The following is a 12,926-nucleotide window of genomic DNA, read 5'->3' as shown; positions in this document are numbered from 1 at the left end:
CAGCCAGTCCTAACTGGACTCCAAAGTCAGCTAGGCTAAATATGAAAACTAACCTTCTTTCCTCAGTCATCCCTTTTTCTTCTTTAATATCCTCACACTGGACAACACAGCCTTCCCAGCCTCAATCTCAGCTAGACTAAACAGAAAAAACAGAAGGTCTAAGAGGAGCATTATCACTCCATCTACAGGTACCAGTATAGAGAAGTGATAAATGTATTTTTCAAGCACTCTATCATAATCCCTACCCTGAAGAAGTATCTGGAACCAATGCCACAGCCAACAGTCTACTTTTGGGATAATTACCACAGCACAAAACACCACAGTCTGCAGAATGTGGACCAAGGAATTTGTCACATCTTCCACAAGCTTCTAAGACTATCTATAAATCACATGCATGGCCAAAACCTGTATTAGTGGATCAGCACAGAAACATCCTCATACAGTCTGGAATCACCAACTTCACTGGGCTAGGATTAAGATCTAGTTTCCATAGCAGAGCCTCACGAATGTTCCCAAATGATGGCCTCATCCTTCTACTGAAAGTATGCAATAGACAAAGTTTTTAAGAGTTGACAGCCCCAGAAGTTAAAATAAAATGTCCTATACTTGCATTTATTTGTAGTATGAAAACTGTTCTAAGTGTTTCAGGTTACTATTTTGTCATGGCCGTCAAGACAGTCAGAGAAGGCAAGAATTAAAAAAAAAAAAATTAAAAAAAGAAAAAGGAATCTTTCCTTAAGTATTTCAGTGGCTACACCTGCTCAGGTGGATTGTTTCACTTAATAAAATCCAGGTCAGGTCATACCCTAAAGGAAATCTGTGGCTTTAACATTCAGTAAGGAAGCCCTACACAGATGCTGCGAGTGTGGAACATGAGTTTGTAATGACATAGTGCAACAAACCACATGTATTAGGAAGTGGTAATTATCACTAAAATGAAACGAGTAAAAAGACAGTGCAATGAGAACAAAGTGAGATATACTGAAATTACATGTAAAGTTTTCAAAAGCAATAGCTCAAGTGAGAAATAAGCCATCAAAAACATCTGGGAGTGTTTGACATAAATGGAAGCTGCAGTCAGCTGTTGGACACAGTATGGCATAAAAGACCTTAAGGAATCACTGGTGAGAGAGATGCTCTTCAAAGGCAGGACAGCAAGCATACTACAGGACAATTTTCAGCAACTCACTTTTGCATAACTAATACCGATAAGAATACAGTATGATGAAAACCAAAACGAAAAGCTCTTTGAAAAAGTTGGTGTCATTCCTTACTCAAATCAACTGAGAAAAAATGTAGTTTCTGAAAGCTCTTTGAAAATTAAATATATGGTTTGAAAAAAACTGCTGAAAGATTACTTTGCATTAAGTCTTGTTGCAGATAAAGACAAAGTCAAAGGCTGCAGCATGTCACAGCAACTCCTTCTTTCCAGTTTGCAGGCACTTTGCAGTGACTAGCATTGGAAGTAGCAGGAGAAAAAAAGGCAGCACTGGAATTCACTGTGCATTAGCAGCTATTATTCTGAGAAGCCTCCCAGTGATCTTTTACAGCATAGACTATGCAAGAACATTTTTTTCTGAGGAAAGATTGCTCACAGCACTAAAGATGTAGCAGTAAGGATAGCCATCTGAGCCATCAAAGATGTGGGCTTAAGAATAAGACAACTCTCATATTACAGAGTCACCATTTTTCTTAAAAAAAAATAATCAACAGCTAAGTTTGTAAAACAACTATTTAAATTTTTCAGATACAAGTACTTATCACTATATCATATGTAAAAGCACCTTGTGTGTTGGCATAACACAAATTGTACCTCTTTCAAAACTTTTTGGTGAGTTATATGTTTTTACGCCTGCATCTTTGTTGTGACATTCTCCTGGAATTTACCAAGCCGGTACGGTAGCCTTGCTGCCACAGCCATAATCCCACAGCAGGTATGTGTCTTTAACCTCAGTTATGGATGGGGAATAAAGTTACCTAAACGCTATGTTACCAGCCCAAGGTCACCCAGAAAGTCTGTGGCAGGATAAAGAACTGAAATCAAGGCTTACAATACCAGAGGACACCCTTTCCTCCCTTTCAAATATCAGTTACTTTTCATTCATATGCTCAGGTAAGAAACCTGAACACAACAGTGACAGACACACAAGCACGACTTACTTAATGTAGATGACAGGAATGGTCAGCAGTTAACATCACACGTATAGAAGTTAATCCAGGAAATGTAAATGTACTGCTTCATTTAGCTCAAAATATCTACTTCAATAAGCACCTACTTTGTCTCTATGTCCCACTATTTCATTTCAAATGCATTATCATTTTTCAGTATACTCAATTCATATGTTAGATTAAAAAACAACTTACTGAATAGCACCATCTTCCATTTAGGTAATATAGAAGAGGATCTTGAGGCTTAAGTTCAATTGCTTTGTCTAGGTGCTCCTATTAGAAAGAAAATCAGTATCGCTTTAGATGTTTGTTTTGGCAAGTGTGTTTACATTCTAAGAAGTTTGCTGCAAATCATAAACAAATTCAGAAATTCTCTTCTGCAATTCTTTTTTAACAACCTAAAAATATTCTAACTAGCAAGCCCCTTCCTCACGGAGGGAAACCACAAGAGTATTTAGCAACTTTGCACACAATGCGAGAAGGCATGCTGTATTTAGAACATGACTAAGCAGCTCTAAAGTTCAATCAAAGAACACAAGAACTTTTGTCTTAAAAAGGCAACAACTTCAATTAAATTCATTTTATTTACAGTTAGTATGAGGAAACTGTCACACACTGAATCAGTGAGAAGGCAACCACTCTCTTTGATAGATCTTACATGCCAGCACCCACCACTGAAGCATAGTCACTTCCTCCCTGGAATGTGACTGCCCCAGTGAAATGGTACATGGCATAACAGACTGTCGCTGTAATGTGAAACTCAGAAAACAAAATGGTTCTGTTTATAGTGAAACCATAAAACCTAGAAGGCATCTAATGAGGTGCTTCTTCCAAAACCATTCTCATTACAGGTCATGAGTATCTTTATTTCACTCTAATCTACTGAAGAAAACTCTTACTGCTCAACCTGAGTCTGAAAAAAAAAAAGTTATTTCACCCCTAACCACCATTTGCCTCTCAAAATAAACTCCCCTTCTAAGGTTTCTTTTTTTTCCTCCCAGATATCTCTGTTTTTTTCTAATTAAGCCAGTCACTAAAATATCAGAGTTATATAGTTTTGAGAGCCTGAGAGTGATTCTATCATTCTGTCCACAAACTACTCAGGGAGGAGCTATGTTTTCATGCTATCATTTTCCCAAATCCTTAACATTTCCAAATTATTCATATGGATTTCAAGAATTACTTCTGAAGAGGAAAACCTCCCTGAAAAGGCTACTGCTAACACTGTGGCCTCTTTTTAAACTCCATCCTTAAAACAACTGCAGCACTTGTGCTATTTGTCATTCTCCCTTCGTTCCCAGCTTTTCCCAGCACTCAGGGCTTAGCTCGCTTGGCACAGCTCAGATGTAATTAATGCTCTCTCATAGGAAAGCTCTGGGACACTCCAAACCCTAACATGGACTTGATGTGATACAGACCCATCCCGGGTATTCCCTGGGAAGTGGAACACGACTGCTGCCTCTCACTGACACCCAGAAAGGGGGGGACACAGGCTTGGAAGGCAAGGAAGGGAAAGTGCCTCAGCAATGCCAAGGACAAGGAGGGGAGGAGTAGCACATGTAACACAAACTGCTAACTCTAAAATACACAGTTACCTTTGAAAGGACAGTATTAAAAGAAATATTACTTCTTAAAGGTGGCATGAAGGTTGACTGCAGAACTGTGTTCATTCATCACTTGGCATTTAATATGCTTTCATTTTCTGAACAGAATTATTACTCCCTTTTCCTCCCCGCTTTGACTACAAAATAAAACTGAAATCTTAATGCTGTTCCCAGACTCCCACCTCAGCTCTTATGTTTTGTAAGCAAGTAATCTATTTGCATACATAAAAATAATTTTCTCACTTTAACATGGGCACCAAAATAGACCTGTGAAGCTGAATTACTGTGCTGGAAAAATCTGTCTTAGACACTATATAAGGAAATAATTTAAAGGAATAGCTTAAAAAAATCCAAAACCCTACAAAAACATACCTTAAAGAGATAACCATTCCTGATTTTGTTTTGTACACTTTCAAACTGAGACATATAGCCACACATAATTGCAAACCTGAGAGGGGAAAAGAAAAACACACACACATACTTTTCATGATTTAAATAAACCTTTGAATCAAATTACAAAATATTTCAATACCTAATTCACAGATTAACACTTGTTTTTCTTCCATCTTGATGCCTGGATAGAAGTTTGGCATGAGGTGTATATATTCAGGAGCAGACAAAAAACAAAACAAAACAAAAATAATAATGGAAACAAGAAGTTTAAATGACACTGTTTGGGCTGTCAGTGAAGTGAAAAAACAGCTATTTCTCCTCTAAAATTTCTATCATTTAGATCAGAATGTGACACTTCCAGACTCACTCCAGCATTGATGTCAGTTTAACTGGACACATCGTGCTCTGCACTGGGAATGTGAACACTATCAGCCATTGTACCCCACCCGGGAAGGCAAATCCTTGGGGTGTGCTGTGAGCAGGAAGCTGTGCAGACCTCAAAAATAATTCACAGTCGTCATCTACCCTTTTCAAGCATCTTGGTGCATTTCTGCACTTCTAGCGTTCTTTTAACATATTTAAATTTTAAAAAAAATATACACACACATTCTGCTCTAACAGGGTCACTACTGCTCCTACTAGCTACATATTGCTAAGAGTATTATTATTATTATTATCATCATTATTATAAATTGGGGACACTGACTGTTAAAAGAAATGTGAGATAATTTCTATTAAAAATGTTTATTGTTAATCGGGTATAACGGAAAGTATTTTGCGAGGCCCCTACCTATAAAGATTCAGATTTCCTAAGGAACACTGTTGTCTTATTGACACTCCACTTAAACTTCTATTGCTTTTTCCTTACTACTTCAACAGCCATAGAACCTGCTATGCATAAGGGGTCGCTTGCACAGACATCAATTATACTTTCCTTGAACCTATTTTCATTGGTATTAAGACAACTTTGCACTTCTGGATAAAAGCAACAGAACCAGTAAAGATGTATTTAAGCAGCACAAACCAATACGGATAATTTCTGTAAATTTTTCAGGATTTTGTTTTTGTGTTAAAAATTTTACAATGCAATATCAAATTAAAACAAAAATTAATCCTAAAAGAGGGAAATAAAGTTGAAGTCCAGAGGAAAACATGAGAATCATGCACGAAACTTACTGAGTTAATTATGGTAACAGACCCGCCATCTGTATGGCACATACAGTTTTTAAGCGTTACTAAACCTCAGCTTTCTTGAATTTCTTTATATAATGTAATTATTCAAGCTCCAGTGAATCCTCATTAAAATATCACTGTTAACATAACCATAGAGATTATTTTATTGCTTACAGTTATACCTAAGGGTTTTAAGTTAGAAATACTCATGCTACAGGTTGTTGTGTTTTTAGTCAGTGAGCTTCCCAGGTAAGGCGTGCAAATCAGCATAACAACAGTAGCTGAATTTGTAAGAGCTCCAGGCAGACTGTCAAACACTGTTGAGCAGGATGTATATCGTGACCAATGTGCACTAAACAAAATCCAGCTAATGGCACCACTGCTTCTGACAGTTAAAGCTGCAGGGGGAGGGCATTTCATATGGGAAAGAGCTGCAATTGATGGAAAAAGCGAGGGGTGGGGGTCAGGAAAGTTCAGGTATTTAGAAAGAGGGGGAAGGTAGTGAAAACTTTATTAGGCTTAAGTAACTCAGGCAACATTTCCCCTATTCCCTTCACTCATTAAGTGCTAATCAGATAAACTCAGCATACCATAGCTAAACGGATTGCTGTTACAAAAGAAAACAATGAAAAGCGAACAAGCTAATCCAGCATCTTGCAGTATTTCCCTGTCTGTGCGTGACAAGAAAGAGGGCCTTAGTTTAAACCAGTTCAAAGAAAAACTTCTACTTACAGCTAAAATCTCTGGGGAAGGAAATCCCAGTAAAATTTGCAACGAATTAAAAATAAGCTAACCTACAACTTCAAATAAATTTTAATTTTTCAAGGCAAAAATAAGAATGTCTTTCATGTATAAGTGTGGGTGGTTTTTTTCTATGTTATACTTTTGAACTAGGCTAGGCAGGCAATTGGTATAAATCAATTATTATAAATTGATTTTACATATATTTATAAATATTATAAATTAATTTTTGGAGTTCTATGGCATTTCAGATATTAATTTCATTTCTTACTTTAAAAAGGGGGGTTTTCCCCGAAAAGAATATTTAGGCATTTTAAATAATATTCAGAGTTTAAAAAACAAAGCAAACTTTATTTTCACTGATCCAAAGGGTGATATCAAGAAAATGATCAGAGAAAACGAGGAAGGAGCTAACTAGAAAGGCTCCCGTCAGGCTCTCGGGATTCCATCCCGAAAGCATCCTCCCAGCCGCCGGGCCCAGGTCTCGGGGAAGCCGGCAGCCGCGGCAGGAGCGCAGGTACCGGGCAGGAGAGCCCAGCTCCCCGCAGCCTTCCCACGCCGTGTCCCCTGCCCCACCTCCTGGTGACACTCGGACACAGCAGGCAGCCTCCGGGCCTGCGCCTTTCACTGGCTTTTTTACATGTCACCTTGTGCGCTATTATAAAAATTACAGAGGGGAAATAAATTTAAAAAAAAATAATCACACAATAATGTGCAAATATCCAATGAAATGGGTAACGCGCACACATTTTTTATCTGAGCAAGTGATGCTGGGTTTCCCTGCCTCACACCCTTTGAACATCAAGTTTAAAATACCATTTATGGTATATTCATAGAGAAAAATAAAATTGTACCAACTAAGTGCTGCAAGGAAGCAACCTAACTGCTGAACTCATGCTACCCCTGGATAATGTAAAAAAACAGCCACAGACATGTTCATCTAAAAAAACATAATGCTTATAACCTCACTGAGACAGACACAGTACTTCTGTTAACATAAAAAAATGTTACATTCAGGTGGAAGAAAAGTTACTGAAAACAATGTAGAAGCATAGAGATTAATTATCCACAATTAATGCTCCCTTTCTAAGCACAAACATCCAAACTAACTCAGTAGTAAGTCAGCACAACGACCCTTTGCTACAAACGATGTCACCTGAAACTCAGACTCACAAGAAACGGTACTCGACAGAGACGGATGCCAAGTGCCTACATGGCCCTCACACAGAGGGGTCCGGATCAAGGTGAATTAATGTTTTCCCTTCTGGTGTGCCAGAATGTCTGTGTGTACTCTGACAAGATACAACTGTAAGGGATGCACCTTACCTGCTGCAAAAGGAAGAACAGCAGGTTGATCCAGTGAGTTTTATCAAGCATGTTTACAAGCAACCTAAATTTTAATACCAAAAATGCAGAGAGATGCTACTAACACTTAGACTCTGGCAACCACTGCTTATGCCATGAGATGGATTCACAGGAAAGATGTAAACTCTCAAATCAAGATTAAACCACATTAGGGCACTCAATCAGAAAGTTTTCTCTTTTTCCTGATAAATTTCATGGGGCCAAAACCAGAAATAACATGCATCTTCCCAGGCTTGTTCCTCCCTCTTTTATCATCCCTCCTGTGTCCAGAAAACACTCTTATTTCTTACGCAGACTTTGGAAAAGTGTGGGTACAGGGCTTACACTTAGGAGTCTAGGTCTCCCTTTTAACAGCCTAGTATCAACATGAAAGTTTTTCTTAACTGTAATTTGTACAACGTTGTGAAAAGGAGGAGAGTTTTTGATATTTACTAATACCAAAGAATTTAATTCATCTGTTTCATACCTATTTTCACTCCTTCCTCTTCTCCCGAGACACATTTGACATGTAAGGCAGTATGAGTAAAGGTTAATGTGTGGGTAACACAAGAGAGGCCCAGTGAAAAGAAAGTTAATTTCCATTCCAGTTCTAAATGTGTTCTTGCGTCTCCCCATCTCTGCATGGCTCAGAGTCCTGTGCACCACATCTTATTTCTTAGCCATTGACTCCCTCATTCACCAGTTTCACACACTTACATATTCTGACAGTCTGCAATGCAGCCAGACCCTCAGGCTTTCTTTTTAATCTGACTTCAACAAGATATGAATTCCTATGTAGGGAAATTTTGCAACTTATATTTATGATCCTTGTTGCTTTACACTTCCAGAGATCACGGTTTTGCGTACTTAAAATTGTATCATTTTCCTACCATGGTATTTCATCTATAAAAATGCATCTGATTATACTAAGTTTCCATGGAAAAGTGAAGTATCAGTTTGATATCACCTCCCTCATGGTGATGAGGGTATGGAAGCAGCAGCTAAGAATGTGAAAGACTCCCAATATACAAAATAAAATGCGCCAAGGTGCAAAGTTAAGCATTTAGGTGTTTTTTTTTGTTCACGGGTTCTTTTGTTTGGCTTTTGTTTTATTTTCTTTTTTTTTTCCCCCTTCTTCTTGGAATACAACTGAGTCTACATTGTAGAAATTGGCAGAAATACAGTTTTTGTATTAAAACTTCACCAGAGCGCTGAAGCTGAGCTCCAGGGAAACATCAGATGTAGCACACACTTGTGTAGGTGACACTTGCAAAAACATGGGAAACAAACCCAATATTTTGGTAAAAAAAAAACCTAAAGTTAAGGACATTTAAGGATTCTGGCTTAATAATTTATTGCAACACACATGATATAGCAAAACAAGGAAAAATGCTGCTGTTAATGCATATTCACAGAAGTTCACCAGTAGAACATGTGGATGCCATGTTCTGCATTTTTGAGGCTGTGGAACCCGCAACTGTGTTAAATTTCTGTGTTCCAGAAATTTAATTTTTATTTTTATAACAGACATTTTTAGTTGTTACAGCTGCAAACACAATCTTGGGGAAATTAGCAGTATATAGTCTTCACAAACGTAGAAACAGAGTGAAACAATAGCTTTCAGAGAGAGTAACACAATTCTCCTTGACAGAAATGTAATAGGGGTCACTAGGTTGCCAGTATTATTTCCTCTGTGACCATTCTGGCAAAAAGCTTGTAGTAAATAGACCTTTTCACATTTCAAACCTACCTCCTTTGCACTTCCGTGAGGATGCTGCCGTGTTTCACCAATGCACTGCTATTTCAAAAACCTTTTCCCAGGGGACGCATCATACTCCTCACAGGCTGGACTACAGACCTGAGCTCAGTCCCTTGCAAAGGGCTGCTGTCATGCAAGTGCCAACATCTGCTACCTGCCTTCAGTGGGGAGGGAAATGTGCACTGAGAAGAAAGATAAACAGATGGAGAACTTGGAAAAGGGACCACAAATAACCTGAGGCACTGCAACAACATTTCTGAACTGAAATACTCCGCTGACCTGCCCTGTGGAAAAGAAAAAAAAAAATCAAACAACCCCCCCACCAGATTGTGATTTCTTTTTTTTTTTTTGCACACAAAGTGGTTTTTATCAGATCTAATCACTAACCCCAGCAACCACACCGTCCTAATGCATGACCTTCCACCTTCTCTCATTTAAATGCTCTTTAACCACAAATACACAAGCTACACATCCCTCTGATCCACCTACTACAGAACTAGTTACAGCTTCTCAGAAATGGCTGCTGAATTTGCCTTTCTCTATTTGAAATTTTAAATTATTTTTGCCAAAATGTTAAGTAACTTAAATATAATTGACCAAGATTAAGCATAATTAACAACAAAGATTGATGTCAAACTTTTTTGGTCAGGCCCTGAATCAAATACAGGGCAAAAAACTACTAACCTGAAACTTTGTTATACCAAATTTTGACTGAAAGCGGTCTTTCTGGACAGGGTATCAACTGCGGAAAAATAAGACTGTATGATAGAAACAGATGCTTGTAGCTTGTAAGGTATCTGTTTCTTCTAAGTCTAAATAAGGGAAAATGAAGGGCAGAAGGTTACAAGAATTTAGGTAGAAACATGGTAAGAATTTATTTTTAAAAGTTGACAGTAGTATGAAAATATCCTACAACATATTCTATAATTCTGAAGTTTTGTTTCACTAGAGAAATATTTTTATGCCCTTGCACCCTACAAATCTGACAAATTATCTGTTATAATTCTACTACTGAGAGTGCATGACATTCACTCTTTTGTGGGAAGTTTGTGTAAAACCCCTTTGCATGCAATGTGCCACCTAACGTAAAAGTTCTTTTTCCATAACAACTACATTTTTCCTGCTTCTGCACAGCTTCCCACATTTCTGCAAAATAACCATGTTATATGGGCTTAAGAACTTGACTTTATCATGTTGGGTAGTAGTATCACTTAATCTTAAAAATTAACCCAGGAGAAACTTAATCCCTGTTGTGTCAAAACAGTAGTTGACTTTCTTAGAAACCATCTTCTGAGTAGTTCTTTATTCTAAGTGATTTTACCATCTTTTGTTCATGAGACACAAGAGTTAAAAGTTTCTACATTTCTGAATACTTTCTCTGTGTTTCTTTGTTTAGAGGCACAGCTTCCTACATTTCTGAATACTATGTACCTCTCAAGTAATACAAGTCACCTTCTGGCTAGATATCACACTGTTACATACAAGCTTCTCAGTATCTCTGCAATCTCTACACTTCTTCACTGAAATATGTTCACCTGGGACTTCCACTTCGTTTGATTTTTGTACACCAAGTACAGCAAGCCCACTCAGAAGTATTAGTCATACTAGCAAATCAAAGATTCCCTAAGCATCAGTTCTAGCCCAGGCACAAGCTTAGCACAAAACTGTATGTGAATGTAAGGGTCAACATTTTGATTAGTCCTGGAAGTGAATAATAAATCTCTACAACTAACAAACATTAATATGATTTCTATGGTTACATCTTTCTCCATTTTTTGGCTTACTAATACAGGTCAGCCAAAACACCCGAGTAGATGGTAATTATTCATGTCCTCAGTGAAGCCAATCCACTCTTTTCCATAGTCTTCCCTCTCAGTGAGAGGCCGTCAGCTCTGGAACCTACTTCCATGGGTAACCCCAGGCTTGTGAAACTTGTTCCTGTGCTTCCGTGTAACTCATATATACGTGATAGAATAAAGTCTTGGGGACAGCTGTGGTTCAGGTGGAGTCTTCACTTAAAACTACTAGGTTTTCACTTGATAACTTCACTCCAATCTAAATGAGATGGACATGTGCTGTATGACTCCCATCAGCAGGTAAGTTCCATAGAACAACCCACACTTAAGGGCAGCACTAAGTTTGTTTGTAGCAAACAAATCAAAGCTCAATGCAAAGAATGATCTTTCTAAGCAAATGTCGTGAACACTGGCCACATCTAGTAACCTTTCTGTTCTCTGCAAAGCCTGAAAGAAAACCTTCTCAGCAAAAAAGGAGATGTGGAGTTCTGGGCAACAGCAGAGAAGCCTTCTGGACCTCTTCGAAACTCTTGAAGAAAAAATGGCAACAAAGGCCCCCAAGCATAAAAACTCACCTGTTTTGCAGAAGACCTTAAAAGCAATTGTTTAGTTTTATATAAAAGCACTGTTAACACACCTCCACATTCTGTGTTTTCTGTAACTGTAAAGCTGTAAAGCGGTGCCATCTGAAGAAACTATAGCACTGAACTGTTCGCATAGCACTTCCAACTAAAATCTGGATGATAAAGACACCCCATGGTCCAAGACGATCTGTGAAGATTCACAGATATCATTTGGGAGTCACTGACCCACAAAATTATTTTGTTTGAGGGTTGGGAAAAACAAGACAACGTGCAACTGGCTGATGCCGACTTCTGCATGCGAGTTCCTTCACAACTTGAATAATTGACAGCAGCTGAGCAAAGCAACAGGTCACTTAGAATATTTACTCTGCCTCTCTTTAGGGTGGTCACACAAATAATAAAAGGTTACAACTATGTTTTTCCTCTCCAGTGTTTCCATCTACTTCAGTTTTTTAGAGGTCACCATTCCAAAAATATTAAAAGGTTTTTGATCTCATTGGCAACTACAATATTAAGTGTTCACACATTTTCAAAAATCTGGATTCAGGTATTATTTGCAGCTGCAAAAGTTCACTACCAAAACCGACTGACTACTTAACAATATTTTGCTCTGTTCTTTCTGCATATATTTTATCAAATTTAACTTGAAGATGAATATTGGTTACTTGTCAGTATTCAGATCAGTAAGTTGGCCAGTTTTATTGTTGATATGTTTTATGATACAGTTTTATAAAAAAAAGGTGACCTACAGGTGACCTACTAAGAAGATACATGGCATTTTTTTTTGTTCTTAACTGAAGTAAATATGAAAAGTAAGGAAGATAGCTGAACTCTAGGCCTACATTAGCAAGAGTTTGCTCATGAGACCATTCCACTAAATTCTCCTGGTAGAGACAAAAGATACATTCTATTTCCCAGACAGCTTATAGCAGTTCCACAAAACAGGAAAACCCTGTTCTGGAACCCTTTTTGATGCAGAGGAAAGGCAGGAAATAGTTTTAAAGACTAATTCAGCTCCAGTGAAGTGTTCTCTATCGACTGAAAAATCTAGAAGTAATTGACCCTAAATGTGACAATATGAGCACACGACCCCAGGGGTGGAAACACAGCCCTACCATTTGCCATGGACTGATTCAGACTGCACTGGAACACGGTGAAGCTTGGGAACATCTGCAGTATATTGATGACATCATTGTGTGAGGCAACACAGCAGAAGTTTCTGAGAAAGGGAAGAAAATAGTCCAAATCCTTCTGAAAGGCAGCTGCACCATAAAATAAAGTAAGGTCAAGGGACCCACAAAGGAGATCCAGTTTTTAAGAATAAAATGCCAAGATGGACATGATCAGATTCCAACGGATGTGA

At 38.1% G+C, this 12,926-nt stretch overlaps 1 protein-coding gene across 2 annotated transcripts in view; it reads right to left on the bottom strand.

Annotated features, from left to right (window-relative positions):
• The window catches only part of RMDN2 (regulator of microtubule dynamics 2), a 48,474-nt gene that overhangs the window by 19,300 nt on the left and 16,248 nt on the right, over nucleotides 1–12,926 (bottom strand). For both annotated transcript variants that reach the window (XM_075089276.1, XM_075089277.1), the window contains 2 exons: nucleotides 4,146–4,221; nucleotides 2,365–2,442 (listed from right to left, as the gene is read on the bottom strand). In XM_075089276.1, coding sequence (XP_074945377.1) covers nucleotides 2,365–2,442; nucleotides 4,146–4,221 — 154 coding nt within the window. The remainder of the gene's footprint in view (nucleotides 1–2,364; nucleotides 2,443–4,145; nucleotides 4,222–12,926) is intronic.

This window comes from Phalacrocorax aristotelis, chromosome 3 (assembly GCF_949628215.1).
Source record: "Phalacrocorax aristotelis chromosome 3, bGulAri2.1, whole genome shotgun sequence".
In the NCBI taxonomy this organism is placed as follows: Eukaryota; Metazoa; Chordata; class Aves; order Suliformes; family Phalacrocoracidae; genus Phalacrocorax; species Phalacrocorax aristotelis.
The sequence above is the reverse complement of the archived record's forward strand: the minus strand, read 5'-3'. Positions and strand labels throughout refer to the sequence as shown.